The sequence below is a fragment of the Heptranchias perlo genome, chromosome 4, assembly GCF_035084215.1.
Source record: "Heptranchias perlo isolate sHepPer1 chromosome 4, sHepPer1.hap1, whole genome shotgun sequence".
NCBI lineage: Eukaryota > Metazoa > Chordata > Chondrichthyes > Hexanchiformes > Hexanchidae > Heptranchias > Heptranchias perlo.
In genome coordinates, this window is record NC_090328.1 from 108,355,849 (window position 1) to 108,375,526 (window position 19,678).

The 19,678-nt window shown below is 39.8% G+C and overlaps 1 protein-coding gene across 10 annotated transcripts in view; it reads right to left on the bottom strand.

Moving 5' to 3' along the window:
• Nucleotides 1-340: 340 nt before the first annotated feature.
• Nucleotides 341-19,678, bottom strand: part of adgrl3.1 (adhesion G protein-coupled receptor L3.1) — a 602,649-nt gene continuing 583,311 nt past the window's right edge. For all 10 annotated transcript variants that reach the window (XM_067983447.1, XM_067983448.1, XM_067983439.1 and 7 more), the window contains one exon: nucleotides 341-2,346. In XM_067983447.1, the coding sequence (XP_067839548.1) occupies nucleotides 1,544-2,346 (803 nt within the window). In that variant the 3' untranslated portion in view covers nucleotides 341-1,543. The remainder of the gene's footprint in view (nucleotides 2,347-19,678) is intronic.

The following is a 19,678-nucleotide window of genomic DNA, read 5'->3' on the forward strand; positions in this document are numbered from 1 at the left end:
CTGCCAGTCTCATAAGTGACAACGGACGAGCTGGGCACACATACAGCAAAGCTCACACCGATCATCAGGAGGAAACAAAAATCATCTTAAGCCAACTCAGATTTTGTAAATCTGTAATCAGTCATTTATTTGTTGGCAAACAAGATTCACTTTTACAACAAATATTAGTAATGAGGTCATTCAACTTGGAAACCATACAAAATGGATCATAAATTAAAAAAAGGAATGACAAACTGTGCTGCTATGATCATTACTAAAGGGATGGCTACGTCAACTAATTAATGTCAAATAAATAAATTTCCTGTTAGGGAAGGAAAGAAAAAAAGATAGAGAGTTCATCTTTTTTCACTTCAAAATAACTTTCATTTTAATAAGTCAATATTTTTACCACCACGGTACAAGTGCCTAGTGCTTTGACTAGATTTAACACAAAAATGTTTCTACTTTTTATTTCTCCACATGCATGAGTTCCACTATTTTCTACCAAGACTCCTTGGTATCTAGAAGAGTGCCTAGCTCCCTTTGTGGACTTTCATTGTTGAACACATTTATGAATAACATAGTGCATTGTAAACAAAAATGTACCTGCTGTAAATCCTAATTTTTTAAAATTTTTTTGTTGGCAAAAAACATGACTTCACTTCAAAATACACAGTGAGAAAAACCTAAAACAGTTTTTTTTTAAACTTTTTTTTTCTTAGTAGTTGTGATCACCTCACTATAAAATGAGCTTTATAAACTGTGGTCTTCAGAGGAACTGTCAGGGAAAAAAAGCCCAACAGAAAGACTTTTAATGAAAAAACACTGCTCCTACTGGCAAGACAAAACTTGCAAGACCAGCACAACAAAAACTGTCTTGTTCACTACATCAACAGGGACAAAAGTTTGGAGGAAAAAAGCATACTACAATATATGTGCAATGCTGAGTGTCTGTACATAGAAATTGTTCAAAATTCTCTTGTCATTAGTTTTATAGTCAGAATTATTACAGCAAAACATAAAATGAGTCTAGCATATAATTTGAATAGTTCCCATTCTTGGAGATTGGACAGGTTTCCTTTAGACTGTAGGAATTCTGCAGCTGGATAAACTGCAACTCATCTAAGTTGTGAGAGCTACGACTGATATACAGTGATAATAAAAACAAAATAAGAAAGAAAAAAGGAAAGCAATCCATACCCTTGCACCAGTACAGCTGGTGCTGACCTACTGCAAGCCTCAGTTAGAAGTCCTCGAGAAAATAGACACCAGAGAAAACAGGCTAAAAATTGAGCATTATTGAAGGAAGCAAAACTGAATGCCATTTCAATATACATGTCCAACCCTTTCACTCAGTTCAATAATATTTTATTTTTTTTTGCCTTAAAACAGACTATTTCCTTATCAGCTGCTTCCCACGCAGTGCCTTGCTAGGTTGATCTGAATAAAAACTTCTCGAAGTAGTTCAGCAGTTTTATGAACAGCATTTAGATTCAAGCATACACACATCTTTTCACTTGCTTCTGGGAAACCAGAACAAGATATCCAGGGTTAGTCATTGCCCCTATAGACTAGTGACCAAGTGTGATGGTTCTTTTGAATTCCCTTCAGGTGAGGCTCCTTCTTTATTGGGAGGAACTATAAATCCATCACTGCTTCCACGTCCTAGCTGGTAGTAAGTGTGAAGTTGCTGTTCATGGTTCCTGGAGCCCAGATTCGGCATACTTTTATAATACACATCGTCACCGTCACTACTTTTAGTTGGCGGAGGAGCGCTTTGGGTCTGAGGGGCACTACCGTCTGTCATGGGCACACCTGCCAAAGCGGGCATGCTGGTATACAGAGAATCCCTGTTGGGTGACTGCAGTTCTTCTGTGTGCTCATTGGTTAGCAAAGGAAAAAAGCTCTCACTGTGATCTTGAGGGATCCGTCTCCTGCTGGGATAGTGATGGGTCTGATGGTTCTCTACTGAGTGCGCTCTTTGCGGCAACAGAGGGGCATCTGACTCCTCTCTGATGAGCTCCAGTCCTAGGCTTTCGTCATGGTTAAATGAAGTAGCATCGTCGAGAACAATCGCATCGTCCTCACTGCTGTTCCCAATGTTGTTCACTAGTTTGTTCATGAGGTTCCTGTTCTGTTCGTTGGAGCGCTCATGGTTGTTCAGGTAGGAAGGGATGTAGTTGGAAGTGAGTTCTTTCAGGATCTTTTTCTCTAAAGCCGTTTCATTGTGGTTGTACCCACGGTCAATAATTTGCACACAGTCACTCAGGTATTCTCCACTGGCAATACTGTAGCTGTTGCCATGGTTACCATTCAGTGGTAGAGTATCCATGACACTTGTATCCCTGGCATTGTTCAGCAACACCTCTGAAAGATAAGACAAAGAATCACATTAACCATGACTATAGTTTTCAGCTTCTTCTGGGGATGGAAGGGAGATCACGGCATCTCGGGTAACAGACAAAATATGCTAAAACTTGAGTAACAATAGTACAACAATTATTTAAAATGCTTCAGTAATCAATATAATCTCTCATAAACTCATTAAGTATGTATGGTCACAAAGTGCATTATAAAAAGAATATATCTTCTTCACATCATCATTTATGGTATTCAGGAAAGAGGAACTCCATGAAACATGGGGAATATGGGAATACCCTGGAAAAATAGAGTAGATACAGAGAAACTCCTTCCTCTGGTGGGCAAATCAAGAACAAGGGGGCATAATCTTAAAATTAGAGCGAGGCCATTTAGGAGAGAAATCAGGGAACACTTTTTCACGGAAAGGGTAGTAGAAATCTGGAATTCTCTTGCTCAAACAGCTGTGGATGCTGGGTTAATTGGAGCTTTGAAGAGGGAGATCAATAGATTTTTGTTAGGTAAGGGTATCAAGGGATATGGAGCTAAGGCAGGTGAATGGAGTTGAGGTACAGATCAGCCATGATATAACTGAGTGACAGAGCAGGCTCGAGGGGCTTAATGGCCTACTCCTGTTCCTATGTTCCTAAAATATTTTGGTAACCAACAAGGGGCAATCCTCTTCACTGAATCCAACAAGCAAATTTAGTGATATAAAGTACATTAAGAATATGCCTCTGCCACAGGGTTGTTTGAGGTATTGACAGAACAAAGTCCCATGATCAACCTGGGCCTTTGGCATAAGCCCCATTAATTATCAATTCATGTATCAATGCATCATGTATAATGATTCAGCAGTCTTCTAATTTATTAGTCATCCTCAGTGAGCTGCAGTATTCATCACCTGAAATCATGGGATGCACAATTAAGAGAAGGATTACAAAGGGATCAAACTGCAAGGTGTTAACTGAATAAATTGGAGAATTTGAGTTGTCATGACTTTTCCAAAACACTTATCAAAAAGGTTGAGATAATTGAAACTAAAGATCAATTGAAAGCCTCCTTCACCAGACTCTCACGTACAACCACATTAATGCAGAACAAAATGGACAAAAGATGTAGGTTGGACATCAATATTCTATTGAATTGTATATTATAGAGAAACTCAAATTCATATTCGCTATCTACTTCCCTGTAATTAGAAATGGTAACCAGCAAAGAATGTGTACTGCATGATTTTTGCAAAATAAATAAGTGTTTTCTTGAATGCAAAATTTGGAAATCAGGAACTATGAAAGTGTTTTCAATTCAACCATTGTATTGATTACTTAGATTTCAAAGAATTGTTGCACATCTAACTGGACACATAAATCACAGACAAATTAAAAAGCACAATGGTGCATGTATACATAATTACAAACAGAGCTGACTGACAAAGATGGAATCCTCACTCAATGGCAACAGCAAGACCATCTGTTTGAAAGTAAGAATGTACACAAAATGATTCCAGTTAGTATAATTGAAGAACAAGTGTTTTCAAATTCAAATAAAAGAAAAAAAACATTCATTTATGAATGAAAGCAGTTTCTGCTCAAGATTACTGCTATCATTAGACTGTAAAGGGTTGCAGTGGGATTCCTCCCAAATGTGTTTCACACCTTTGATCAATATGATAAAGGATTAATAAATCTGGGTATATAGATATCTGATTAGATTCCTAGTTGATCTATGCAGTATACAGGTACTTTCACACATTTGAAAGGCCAAATTCTTCCCCTCCCCCCTTAGTCACGGGTGTATATTTGAGGACTTAACCAATCACCTCGAAAGACCACCCCAACCCATATGCACCAAGCACAGAATTCAATGCGACAAATTAAAAAATAAACAAGTGACATTGTGTACCACACACAGGGCACCCCAGCGTGTACTCACATCATGGATACATGGGCAGTTGTGCAATTTCTCACTTCAACAACCTGATGTTCAGTTTAAACTTAGGTCCACCCAAGTCTGAAGTCTGTGTGTACAATGCCCAGATTTGTGAGGAAAAAATGTGGCATGGGGGGGTCTTTGCATATTTGAAGCAGATGCATTGTAACCCTGAACAATACGGTGCTTACCATATGTGTGGCAAATCTTAGCCTTAAATAAGGGTGTGCTGCGCACACTGTGGATATTCCTGTACAGATTCCCACTCACAGTATCAAACATTGCTGCAAGAAAACTTGCACAAAGTGGGCAAAGTAATACAAATTGCTTTTCATTCATTAAGTCATTTGAACTCCCACGCATCTCAACTGCTCTTTATATGCACTTTGCAGGAAGTACCTTTTCTAGTCACGAAACAATCCATTGTGAATGGAAGGATGACTACTTGCAACCCACCAATAATAAACAGATATTTGGGGGGAAAAAGGGGGAACAAACAAAATTGTGGAATAGAGTATCCTCCTAATGAAGCTTCCCAATCAGACTTATTCAAACTTACTGGAGTTCAACTGAGTAGGTTTGGATACAAAGCTTCACAGGAAAGAAAACTAAAATATAGCTATGATCATTTCTTTAGTTAAAAAAAATCCTTGATCAACTGGTGTTATACCATAGTTATCACCTAGGTTTGGCTGGAAGAGAACGGTAACTAAAAAAATTACATTTGATATGCAATGTTTAGTTTTACTCCCATACTTGTCTCTCTGTAGGGCTCTAAAGGACAGCATGAAGAAAAGGAAAGAAAAAACACAAGTAAGCATACAGCGACAGTAGAAGAAACATGAATAAAAGCAAATAGATTGATGATATGCAGAAAATATCTAACAAATCCCATCTTCACTACACATAATAAATGAAGTTATTTTAAAATGCTTTTAAGCTGGAAACAATCGCACAATTTAAATGACAACAGCTGTGTCTGTACTACTTATTTCAGAACCACCCATACATATTTCGAATAACCTTTTCAAAGATAGTAACCTTTTCAAAGATAGTAACCCTTTCACCAGCTCATTATAATCAAGTCAGTGATAAAATGCAGTTTTGACATAGCTTTGCTTGAATTTAATTTTGTTGATATTTATGTGTAACATTGCAACATATTTGGAAGGTGCAATGTAGTTGATGTTTAAATTGATATCTGTGCTGGTGAAAGGTTTTTAAATACAATACCCCTTTTGTTGGCCTATAGAGGCTGTACTGAATAACTATCTAAATTTGTAGCTACCTAAAGTCCATTATTTCAGTCCCATCGTACCAATGTTACCATACATTTTGTTAGACATTTCATATGTAGTTTTGAGGACCACTCCTCCACATATGTTCTAGCCAAATGATCAGAATGGCAGCTACTTTGCAAAAGGACAGACTTTCCACTGGCTTCCTCTGCCTACATCCAAAACTAATTTGGCTAGAAGTTCAAACACACACACAGAAAGAAAAAGTTAAATGTATAACAATATATTCACAGTCAAGCCTCCTTACTATAAGCTGGTGGAAGGTTCTAAAAACTCTTGATATTGAGGGCTATAACACAGCTTCAATCAGGAGCTGGCAAAATGTTTGTTAGCACAAGAGAAATTTGAGAGAACAGTGTCCGATAATGAGGTTTGACTGCATATTGGTAAACTGGTGAGAGACAGCATTTTAAGCTTCAAAGCAAGAAGCAAATTAATCCTTCCCATTTAAAGCAGATGGATAAAAAATTGGTGAAAAATTAATACTTCCAGCAACCGATGATCATTTTCGGCCACTGTGAAATAGAAGAATTAAGTTGAAACTTTCAAATATTTTATAGTGATTTGTTTTTTCATAAATCTAAATTTCTGGAATACAGCCTCCACAGACCACAGAGATGGGGTATCGTCACTATAGCTTAGCGAAACATTTGGAGTAGCACACCTTGTGTGTTGTACATGCTGACTGAGGGGTTGTTATAGACTGCAGATTCCCCAAGCAATGTGTTATAGGGATTGTTAGTGCCATGAGGACGAAGAAGAGCATTGGTTATTAGATGGTTAGCCATAGCCCCTGGAGCAGCCAGACGGAGAAAGACAAACAAAGAAAAAGATCAATCAGGCAAATGTAGAAAAATAAAATATTCTTAATGGTAAAATTTGAAGTCACATTATTAAACAACAAGCTGAATACAGTCAGACCTGGAATGTTGAGGTTTACAAAAAAAATTAATAAATGCTTTAGACAATGTAAATGCAATTGCAAATGGACTAACATGATAAATGCTGGTTTCCTTTATAACCTATTCTATAAAATTAACATATTCAACCAGAGTTATTACTTGATTTCTTAGATTTACCCTCAGGTACATTGTAAAATCAAGCCCCTCATAACAAAAAGCTTGCAATCCAATTGATTTTTTCTGCTAACTTTAATCATTTCCGTTCCAATTTGCAGCAACAGCTTAAAGGGTTTCATAGTTTATTACTTCAGACCAAAGCATAGCTGAGAAATACAGCAGTGACATTACTGGAGAAATATGGATTTACAGAGAATAAACAGAAGACAAGGGGAACAGTATCGGATATGGACTCCACAAAAGTTAAAAACATGAATCAACATCATCCATATGCAAGCATCATGGCCAAAAAATGCGCTTTTGCGGAAACTACTTTGTATTTGTCATGTTCAGATTAAAGAGATAAGCGTTTATGTCCCAGATAAACAGTGTTTCAAAGTATGGGATTTGTGCGTTTCTGCAGGGCTGGGTTGGTAATACTGGACGCTCTTACAGGACTGCCGCCGAAAACCAATTTCCGTAGATGCTGTTAATGTGGGTTTACTCTGAAGATCTGATAGGAATTGAATTCAGAATACATCTGAAATTTAATAAGTAGAATATGTCCTCTGTTGTACAGGATTTGCTCTGAATTCAAAACTTGTTAGGATCTGGCTCAACTCAATAAAAAGCAGATGAACCCAGTCCAAACAAGGTTTGGTGTCCCACAATGCATTCACCCCTTCTTGATGTTCATTTATCTCAATGATGCAAGCAGAAGTACCTGAGCTCTATACCAAGAACCCAAGTGCCCAACTGTAAATCGAATTACCCAGTTCCCTATGCACTCTGCAGCAGCAAGGTAAAAGGGAAATGGGTGTAGTATTGGGCCATTGCAGGTACTGGCTGAGTGAGGCTCAAAGCTTCAAAAATGTCAATCTAGCTTATAGATATGACAAACAACTTTGCCATTTACCCTTGAAACCAGGGTCATTTTATGACAGTGGCCTTTAATTTTCAGCATTCGGAGCAGCATGTAGAGGTAAATATCAGCAATAATTATTAAAACTAAAAATGATACTTGAACAGGTAGCTGGTATCTTTGAAACAGAACAATTTCATTAACCTACTGACCAGCTCCTTGGTGCACTGCATCAGATAACCCAGTCTCTGCAGCAAACACCCAACATTGAAGGCAGCAGATATTAAAAGGGCACAGCTTCATGAAAAAAATATTTGGCAATATTTTGAGAGGGAGAGAACTCAAGGCACAAGTGCCAAAAGACTTTATTTGTGATTTAATTTGTTAACAAATGAAAAAAAGATTTTCCAAAAATGTTGATGAAATTTTGTCCCTTTAGTTAAGACTAACTTGTCCTAAGTGGACAATATTTTTTCTAATATGTACAATGCTATTTGCATGTCACCAAATAGTGAACAGGTTTTTGACAAACTGCATTGCTCTTTTCCATAATACTTTGATAAATGGCATTGAAAGTTACAAATTTATCTTTCTAAACTTAGCAGTTTAAGTTCAAAGTGCTTGGTGGTCCCAAAATTATTGGCCATCTCTCTGTATTCAAAATGTTGAAGAACATTCCATCCATTATGCTCCCAAATTCATCACACATTTATACACAGAGTTATGAATACCCTACATTAGTACATTGGGTGGGTGATTGTATGTCAGTTTGGCAGTTCTACATTTACAAATACTTCATTCAAACAAAAAGAGATCACCTGTAAAATGTAAATTCCAATACATGTTTTGAAACATTCATTTTGCGGCATGGGTTTTATGCTGACTGGCCATATTTAATAGAAAATCCACATCCAAAAAAAGGACGTTTTCATTTATTTTCACATTTTCTTGACAGGTTTTCTTGCAGTTGGGATCTCTTTTATGGAGAATGCAAAAGTCAGATAAATAAACTCTCAATCCTACACTAGTCTAATGCATATGGCAGTATATCAATAACAACTCAGTAATTCATGAAGGTAGGGGAAAACATCACATAACAGCCTTCTAACACATCATGTGACAGCGTATTTGCTTACATTTGTAAAACGTGGGAAGTCAGGAAAGGTAAGCCACTGTTTCTAAAAATGTTTGTCAAAAAACAAAGTTCATAATATATATCTATCAACAAATACAGTAGACCCATTCTCTAGCACTGTGGTTCTTGGAGGTCTCTGAAAATCTATTATTTGTGGAGGTTCTACAAAGGATGGTGTTTCTTCTACGTTCTCTAGAAGCAAGGCTTGAAAGATTTAACAGGTTGTATTGGAGGTCATAGTATATTAAGTGTAAGGCATCAACTATAGAAAGAAGAAATTCAAAGCTATAATATGTTCTAGATTATTTTAAGAATCCATTCCAGCTTCATTTCCATTGTTTGTAATGTCAGCGATTATTACCTCGAATATAAACAGAAAAGTAGATTTATTTTGGTAAAATATGGAAATAGCACTCTCAATGCTTCAGTGAGTAAATGCGCCACATGGTGTGGCATTGAGCCATGAAGACCAAGAAGGCCCCAGATTTGATACCTGGACTGAGCTCAGTCAGCTGATTTCAGCCAGGGTGGTAGTGTGTGGTATGATGGGGGAAGTGGGGGGAGGAGATGAAGAAAAACAATGAGGGGGAAAAAAACAGCATGAGCCAGGGATCAGATGACTCCTGACTGCTATCCAGCACCCATTACTAAAGCCCAGATTTGAATGTCACGAGAGGATATTAGAGATAACTGTGTTGGTCCAAAATTAAATAGCTTGCCAGAACATTATCCACGTGAAGGTTTGGCAAATCATTGAGGCACTGTGAAACTGTACCCTACACAACACAAGGTGAAGAAAACTGGAGGAAGGAAAAATGGTGCAATTTTGGTGATACCTTAATCCAATGGATTCTTTACCTCTTCTGCAGCCCCAGATCTTCCCTAGCTTTTGATTTAATAAGAGGGTTCGTACCATCTGTACCACTGGGAACACCATCACCATAACGACTAAACGGAGGCAGCCCACCAATTAGGGATGGAAAATAAATGCGGCCCTGCCAGCATCGCCCACATCCAGACAACAAATCATTAAAAAAATCTGCCACCATTAATATTTCTTGGCAAAAGAACCAAAAGGCCAAACAGGACATAAGTGAAATCCAGGATTGCTGGCCAGGAATGTAAAACTTTCCTCTACACAGTATACTGTATTTCTTATCAATTAGATTGTATCCTTTATTGAGAATTTGACTCTCCATCAGAGGATAAGATCAATTATACCAATCACCTGCTGCCTCCTGGGTATTAAATCATGTTTTCCTTTCAGATGTACTGAACTTGGGTTCAAGTGCTTGGCTGCAGGGATTGCAGATAACTCCACCTGCATCTCCTGCATGAAGCCAATTATTCTCCTGTTCAATTTGCAATTCAAGAAAAAACGTTTATCGGAACTTCAGTTTGTCTTACTTGTTGTGGACAATCAATTGGGACAACTTCCTGCTCGGCTGCTCCCAGCAAGGAGCAGTGCTCATAGAATGCTGGTCGGGAATTTGCCATTGATTTTAAATACATTTAAATTAACGGACAGAAAATCAGGGGCTGTGGGCTCATTATTTCTTGACCAGCGCTCCCATGAGCACTTCTCCTTGTTGGGAGCACCTGATTGGGGAATCAGCCCCAATATTCTTCAAATAAACACCTTTGCTCATAGGGAACAAGAAAAGGCCAAAAGGACCAAGGAAACCTCTCTTTTTTTCATCGATCAAATCCACCTACCCAACTTTTCAGCATATTCCTCAATCTCTGCGCTCCCTAGAAGACTTCTAATTGATGGATTCGAACACACTTGTACTGTCTGTTTCATCTTCCACATCTCTAGCATTCTTTGATTGAAAACATTTCACCTGATGTCCATTCCTAATCCTTCCATCCTATGTATTAAATATATGGTCTCCTGGTATTTGAACCATTTGCCTGTAACAGTTTTATCAATTCCTTTCATAATCTTGAAAACTTCAATTAGGTCTCCTTGAAGTTGTCTCTTTTCAAAGGAAATGAGCTTTATTTCCTCTATCTTTCCAAGTAACAAATTCTGATACACTGAATAATCTTCTATTTTGGTTCCTTGCTCCCACGCTAATTATTTGACACTTATCCGCAATGAATTGCATTTGGTACCTATTGGCTCGGTACCTAAAAGATCCATATTATTCTTATCAGAACACTACAACAAAGAAACTGGTTGCATTATTCCTCATTATTTGCCCTGACTCTTATTTTGGTACAATCTGAAAACATGTATATTTTGTTTCCCATGCCTTTGTCCAAGTTGTTAATTTTTACTACCTTCTTGCATTATGCTTCGGTCAAATGCTCCCAGTGCACATTCTGAAGGCCACCTTCAAGGAACTTGGCTGACAAATACAGGATATCACTTTGCATGGAACAAGAAGTGACCCAACATTCTAAATGTTAGTTTGCTTAAATATCAAGGAATGCTTCACTACTGTACAACTAGTCTGTGTAGGTTAGGCTATGTTGCATTGAGTTTGGAGAACTTCAGCCCAATCTGATTGGCCAGGAAACTGCAATGCTGCTCAACAATCCCTTTCTCCAACCTAATTTTCATTTCGAATACCACATTTCCCGATTCAATGGATTTTCTTGCCCCCCCCCCCCCCCCCCCCATCACTCCATATTGTGACTGACCTATCAGTTCACCTGTTCTTTGCAATGTTGCTATCCTACACCGACTATAGTGGAAAGGAGATTACAAGACTGGTGGGATAAAGGCTCTAAGCTTGCCTGCCATCTTTTGGAGAATGAAACTGTTCTTTCAGACAAATTCCTACAATGTCAATCACCATGAAGGGAATGACTTCTACTGGTAATTTAACATACAGCATTTCGCATTAACTGAGGGCTATCTGGGTGTCACCCTTTCTCATTTTGATAGAATTGAAGAGTGAGATCTCCAAGTTAATTTCAACGAGCCCTGCATTTAAGAGAGGCCTGTGTTACAGGCTTGGGATGAGGAAGTAAATGCCTGACTAAACAAAATATAAATACTAGGTTATGAGAAAAGCAATTGAAACCCATGTCCTGTACTAATCCTATACCAATGCAATCCCACCAACCGATTCCTTTAATGTGGGCTTAATGTTGGTGGAATTACGGGGGAGGCCTTCTACATATGCTGTTGGTTGGACATACAGACAGTCCAATATTGAAGGTGGTCAAGTCCATGATGGGCACACCTATTGAACCCAATCTGCTTTCCCCATGGAGATTTCTTTGAACTATGGTATGGGCCACCTTATTGATTTTGTTCTCGAAGTTGCATGTCGATGTATTCCAGTCTTGTGATGCCAGCTGGTGATGCCAACATGGTCTGTCTGGATCCAGATGTTCTGGAAAACAGTCCAGTCAGAGAACAATGTATACTCTCTGGTTAAATCAGGTCAAGTTTCTTCAGTCATGGTCTCCATTCATTTAGTACAGTGCACATAGAGTTGAGTAACACCCTGTGCCGAAAGTGGCCACGAAGCTCCACTCCCTTAGAAGCTGCCCCTGGCAAAAGTGCAAGGGAGAGACAGGGAACCATCTCTACATCCTTTCTAATAGATGGGGTGATTCCTTTGCCCCTTCTTGTCCCTAATAAATGTCCTGCCCCAGCTTATTTGCTTTCTCATTTTACTCCACTGTTTTGCTGATCCTCATCAATTCCAACTACTGGTAGGAAGGATTATACATCTGACTTGAGTGAGTGGTTTAGACCGTCATGGTTACTATTACCATGGTTGGATTTCGACCTCATACTTCCACTGCTTGTAGCTATGCATTAGAATGCTGTTACTCACTTTGAGTGCACTGGCTTGTATAGCCTTCATATTTCATGCCAATTTGTTCCTTCCTGAATTATACCTTGGATATTCTGAAAGAAATAGTTTTAAATTATAAACTGTGTTTTTGGTTAAAAGTGATACCTGCGGAGACCACATGTATTATTTATCATTACAGCTTCTTGGTGTTCTACACCGCAGAGTAAATCTTGGCTCGTACAAAGGCAGCGATTGGGGAATAGATAGAAAATTTGCCAGCAGTGAATCAAGATATGAACTCAAACAGTAGGCCAATCAAACAGAAAAGGTCACCAAAAAATGGATAACTTTGCAATTCTTCAAAAAACATTTGAGTCTGTCATCAGCTATAAATATCTGAGGACTAAGCAATGCATTTCTGTTTCTTTGTGGTGTGGGTCAGTGTTACAGCCATGTAACATTCCAATCCATCCATTATTCTCCATACGATACTAGGTAACAATTATCCTGCATTTATTTATATTTTCTCAGCCATTTTAATGGAAACATGAATTATTTATTTACCACACGATATATAGTGTATTAATTTATGTTTTTACGACTACTCTATTTGACAAAATTCTTCAAACAAAAATTGAAAAGCAGCAGCAACAAATGAAGTCACTGTTGGAAAAAGTAAAAATAAGAGATTGCTGATTTTATTTTTAAAACTTAGGAAGAATTGTGCAGTTTCGCACGTCCTTATTGTTTGAAGCTCTGGTTGTTTAGAATAAGTTACATTTGTGTCATATATGATTTATGCTCTGAGTATCACACATATGCAAACATTTGCTAATTACAAGTTAATCCTGGGAATAGAGGTTGTAAGTATTCAGGAAACATTCTTCTCAAATAAATTTAACTATAACCTGTGAAGCAATCTCCACATGGAAACTGCCAGTGCTTTATGTAAAAGGGAGTTGTTGTTTTTTGGCAAATAGACCTCTACCTTGCGGAGGCTGAACGCCAACTCTCCCCTGGACCATGACCCCACCGCCAAACATCAAACCATAGTTTCCCAGGCTGTCACTGACCTCATCTCCTCTGGAGATCTTCCCCCATGGCATCCAACCTCATAATCCCCCAACTCTGCACAGCCCGCTTCAACCTCCTTCCACAAACAGGACTGCCCTAGTAGACCCATCGTTTCAGCCGGTTCTTGCCCCATGGAACTTATTTCTTCCTATGTCACCTCTTTTCTCTTCCCTTGTCCAGTCTCTTCCGACCTACATCCATGACTCTTCCGCGCCCTCTGCCACTTCAAATGTTTCCAGTTCCCCGGCCCTAACCATCTCCTTTTCACCACAGACTTCCAGTCCCTCTACACCTCTATCCCCCTTCAGCACAACCTGCTTCTTCCTTGAACGGAGGCTCAACCAGTCCCCATCCACCACCACCCTCCTCCGCCTGGCTGAACTTGTTCTTACGTTGAACAACTTCTCCTTTGACTCCACTCACTTACTTCAAATAAAAGGTGTCGCTATGGGAACCCGTATGGGTCCTAGCCATGCCTGCCATTTTTTTGGGATGCGCGGAACATTCTTTGTTCCAGTCCTACTCAGGTCCCCTCCCTCACCTCTTTTTCTGGTTCATTGATGGACTGTATCGGTGCTATTTCCTGCTTTCACCCCGAACCGGAAAATTTCATCAACTTTGCTTCTAATTTCCACTCATCACTGGCCTTCACATGGTCCATTTCCGACTCTTCCCTTCCTCGACTTCTTTACTTCCATTTCTGGGGGTTAGCCTATCAACCAATGTCTAATATAAGCCCGCTGACTCCCACAGCTACCTTGAATACAGTTCCTCTCACCCCGCTTCCTGTAAGGACTTTATTCCCTTCTCCCAGTTTCTGTCTCATCTGTTCTGACGATGCCACCTTCCACACCAGTGCTTCTGATATATCTTCCTTTTTCCTCAACTGAGGATTTCCCTCCACTCTAGTTGACAGGGCCCTCAACTGTGTTTGTCCCATTTTCGGCACTTCTGCCCTCACCCCTTCCCTCCCTCCCAGTACCATGAAAGGGTCCCCGTTGTCCTCATCTTCCACTCCACCATCCACCCCATTTCCGCCACCTCCAGCATGATCCCACCACCAAATATATCTTCCCCTCCCCTTTCAGCATTCTGAAGGGACTACTCCCTCTGCGATACACTGGTCCACTCTTCCATCATCTCCTACACCTGCTTTCCTTCCCACGCACCTTACTGTGTGGGCGCAGGAGATGCAACACCTGCCCTATCGCTTCCTCCCTCCCCACCATCCAGGGCCCCAAACTCTCCTTCTAGGTGAAACAGTGGTTTACTTGTACTTCTTTCAATTTAGGATGTTCTGTATTCGCTGCTCACAATGTAGCCTTTTCTACATTGGGGAGACCAAACACAGACTGGGTGATTGCTTTGCCGAACACCTTCGCTCAGTCCGCATGTGTGACACTGACCTGTTGGTCACTTGCCATCTTAATTCCCCGATCCACTCCCACTCTGATCTCTCTGGCCTTGGCCTCTTAAACCGAATGAAGTGCAACGGAAGTTCGAGGAACAGCACCTCATCTTTCGATTAGGCACTTTACAACCTTCTGGACTCGACAGTGATTTCAATAACTTCACATCATAACCACTGCTCCAATTTTTTCAGACAGCAGGTGCTGGCAATGGTTCTGATGTTGCCATTTATAGCTCCTCTAGACCCATCTTTTGTTTCTTTACTTGCCACATTATCACCCTCCTTGCCTTGCACCATCATCCCTTTTGTCATTTAATCACTCCTGCCCTCCACCCTGTCAGAGACCTTCCCTTTTGCTCTTTCCTCCCCTTCCTCTCCCCCGTTCCCTGGCTCCGTATTTGCTTAAAAACTGATTAATCTTCAACTTCTTCCATCTGACAAAAGGTCATCGACCTGAAACGTTAACTCTGTTTCCTTCTCCACAGATGCTGCCTCACTTGCTGAGTACTTCCAGCAGTCGCTGTTTTTATTTCAGATTTCCAGCATCTGCAGTATTTTGCTTTAGAGTAAATGTTAGAATTGACTAAGAAAAAGAAAAATGGCGCCATGTGCACAAAGGTCAAAGCCACAATTCCTGAAGGGATTTCATTCTATTTGACGCATCCTAAGTTCCTTATGTCAGTTAGAAATACTGCCCACCAAGCACATTTTAAGTTTCGATAGCCAGCCATTTCCCAGATCATTTTGAAACCCAGTTAATCAAAATTGAAAATCACCCATTATTTTTGCATTTATCTTAAACTTGTTGCAATGTTCCATATAAGGGTCAAGTAGCATGGGGCTCCAATTTCCCAGTAAAATGCACTCTTTTTACATTATCCTCCCATCAATGTTTTTATCTGTCAGATCATAGAATCATCGAAAGGTTACAACATGGAAGGAGGCCATTCAGCCCATCGAGTCTGCGCCGGCTCTATGCAAGAACAATCCAGCTGGTCCTACTCCCCCGCCCTATCCCCGTAGCCCTGCAAATGTTTTCCTTTCAACTACTTATCCAGTTCCCTTTTGAAGGCCATGATTGACTCTGCCTCCACCACCCCCTCAAGCAGTGCATTCCAGATCCTAACCACCATATAAAAATGGATTTTCAACTAAAAAAACATCTATCAATGTGGCCTGAAGGGATGATGTTGATAAACTCATTGTGCTTTAACGTTTAGACTGAGCAGCTGAAAGCAGATACACAAGAGTATTCCACCAATTCTTTTTAGTCTTCAAAAATCCACAAGACCCCACACTGTTAAACGTGAATTACTACAGACAGATAATGACTTCAATACCAGCAGGTCTCTCTTAATGCTGCTCACTGTTAGTCCAGCAACCTACAGCATGGTTCTGGAGATTTACTGTGGTCCTGCTAAAGCCTAAATGTGATTACAGCATGAAAAGTTTACACAGGTAGGTCCTTTATAAATGTGAACATAGGAATTTATAATCGAAGAGCAGGAAGTAAGGTTTTGTAAACAGAAAGTGCATGCAGGCGTAAGATTTTTTATATATGTTATAGATACACAAACATTTATACACACAAAAAACGAGAAAGAGACAGTCTATGGAACGCAGTGCTCGGATGGTAAAATACAAGAAAAGATAAAAAAATGTAGAATTTTCTTGTCACCCACAGTGTCCTGCACCAAGCATCATCTCCACCAAGAGGACAATTAGCAACCTGTTCCTAAGCCTTACAAATTAGACTAACTTGCTTGCTGACCACAGGTTGGTTGACTAATTCTGCCAAATTTCTCTCAGGAATTGGCTCATCTCAGCTTCTGGCTCTGCAGGCAGCATTGGACAAGATTGGAAACTCCCTGTTCAAAAATTAAGATAGATTCTATCCCAACCAACCTGTGGTTTCCATGCACCAATATGTTACATTGCATTAAAAACAACTTTTGGTTTCTTTATATTTCTGAATCTATGCTTTTGTCTCTTGGAATCATGGAATTTTACGGCACAGAAGGAGACGATTCAGCTCATTGTGCCTATCCCAGCTCCCTAGAAGGGATGGAAATTAGTCGTTTAGAGCAAAAAGGACCTATTTCAGGGTACAGCGTCTCACGTCCAATCTGAGCCTGCATAACGGGCGTCGCCATATTGGTAAAGGCGGCTTTGCAGAGAGACTAAAAAGCGGCGTGAATGGTGAGTTTGAAACAAACAGGAAAATCAAGCATCATCATTTAATTTTGCCTTGCACGATCATCCCTTTTGTCATTTAATCACCCCATCATAAACCTCTCCCTTTTGTTCTTTTCCTGCCCCTGTACTTGCTTAACAGTTATTCATCTCTAACATCTTCCAGTTCTGATGAAAGGTCATCAACCCGAAACGTAAACTCTGTTTCTCTCCCCACAGTTGCTGCCTGACCTGCTGAGTGTCTCCAGCATTTTCTGTTTTTATTTTATATTTCTTAATTGTTGGTTTGTCCTGTCTGAATTTCATTGGCCTTAAGATCTGTCCTCAGTGCTGTTGCCTCATTGATGGGTAAATCTTTAATCAAAACACCCAAGTGTGTTAATATCAATAGCTTGAGCTGTGTACAAAATAATGGGATTGTGGGTTTAAACTTTATATGTGCCCGTTAGCCAGTGCAATACATAAGCAAACCACAAAGACAAAAGGTTTAGGTACTGCTGTATGAAACTACTGAACTTGCAGACATGCAGTACTTAAATGAAGTGTTGAATTCAATGCACCCTGTCTCATCGAAATGCAAATACTTCTGACACCAAACAATGAAATAAAAGGAACATTACCTATTCTGGCAGATTATGGTCCAAGCTTTGGTAAAACTAATAATGTTTGCGATAACCCAGTATCAATAATATGGCAACGATTGATTCCTAATCAGCAATTTGAATTTGAATCTCAGCGGTGACTGATATTCATACTCAGGGTTTCCTCATTGGCAGGTTTTAAACAGAGTATCAAAAACAATCAGGAGGACCCCTTTGTCCAGCGCTTAACTGTATCTTCTGTCAGTTTTACGCAGGAACAATGTCACCAACATCTCTAGGGAGGTCCAGTGGCATCCGACTGAGAATACCATTGATGAACATAGAGGGGTGAAAAATAGGGAAGAGAAATGAATTAAAATGTAAAGCATATTTTGTTCACTTTGATTGTGGTTAAACTTACATTTAAGACAACATATCTGACGTTTGCAAATAAAGTAATATTCATGCCACAACTGTCTTTCAGGAGGTATCATTCTGTGGGTTGCCTGGTCCTCTGTTTGCCCTCCCATGTGGGTTCAATCCAAAACTCCATCTTCTACCTTTAAACTTTAAAATGCTGAACACCATGAAAGCTGTATTGAGAAGTTACTGTGGGTTGCCTTGTAGATAGTAGGCAGAGATATTCGGACCTGCAATTTTCAGAAGGTGGAAATTGGAATAGAGACAGAATAAGCAAACACAGGATGGGAAGTTGTATGTGGTTTGCCAATTTGTAGACAACTCTGCACTCGTTCAGAACACTTACGGACTAAGATGGCCTTTGTTCAGGGATCTGAGATGCTGATAGATGGGAACTTGGCATGGGTATCAGTTTCTGACTAGTTTGAAACAAGTACTAGTGGAGAGGGCAGATTTGATTAGAAGAGATCATGAGAATTAGGAATGTAATCAGTAGCCAGCAAGTGTCAGAAGTAGGGACTTTAGACAGGAGAAACAAATATGAGGAATAGTGAAAAATTCTAGGGTCCTATTTATTCAATTAGGAATAGTAGTTATGGATTTTCAAACAGTTACAACCGATCTTTTGTGTGTTCATCAGATGTCAGTGCTGACACTAAGTGACAAAAGTGTGTTTGGGGGTGGGGAAAGAATTCCTTTCTCCAGCATTCTCAACTCAGGTATCAGATAGCCAAATAGAGAGTTTAACTCTGCTCCAACAGTGTGCTTTAAACAGAGCCTGAGAAGGAGATATATTATTGCACCAATGTGAATATTTCTACATCCCATGTCATCCATCACTGTAGATTGTATGAGAGGGATTGCCAATTTGTAGGCAACTTTGTACTGCGGGCTCACATTCATTAGGAGCCTGGTCGAGACCGCCTAAAGTCATTTCACATCAGACTGTTACAGTCAGGAGAGGGGAGACCTCTCTCCCTCTGCCCAGCATGCTCCCTGTCCCTTACCAATGCACCTGGGTTGCAGAGGTGAAAGTACACTATGCCACCCAGTATCTCACATGCCCATTTAGACCACAATTTTATCATGATGTGTTGATTCTTTTTGGGTCAGCTGAATGTCTGAAACATGTGGAAACACATCACTGTGTTCAAAACAAATTACTGAGAAATCTGCTCCTGCCTGAAACATTTTCTGTTAGCCAATATGGAGCACACACTCTTCCCGTCAGGACACATCCTGCTTACCCAAGTCCAGAAAGTTTAGATGCAGCTTAGCAGAACCGTGGCATAGGAACCACCAAGAGTGCACAGGGGCACTGCAGGAGTTTTAACCGACTAAAATTACGCAGTTTAAGAGTATAGAGCAGTGGTAAGATTGCCACTGCTTATCCAGTTAGGACCATCCTACCCGTTGAGGCATTGGCTTGTAGGGTTATCTGGCGATGAGTAGGAAGACTCCCAGCCCTCAACTGATAGGTCATGTTTTGATGATGTAATCTCATCAGCCTTTTAGGTTGCATTTACACAACAGCTGTACTCTTGATGTGAAAGATCAATTTGCACCAATACAGTGCAAATCCAGTCAGGACTGAGGAAAGAGAATCTCACTTCATT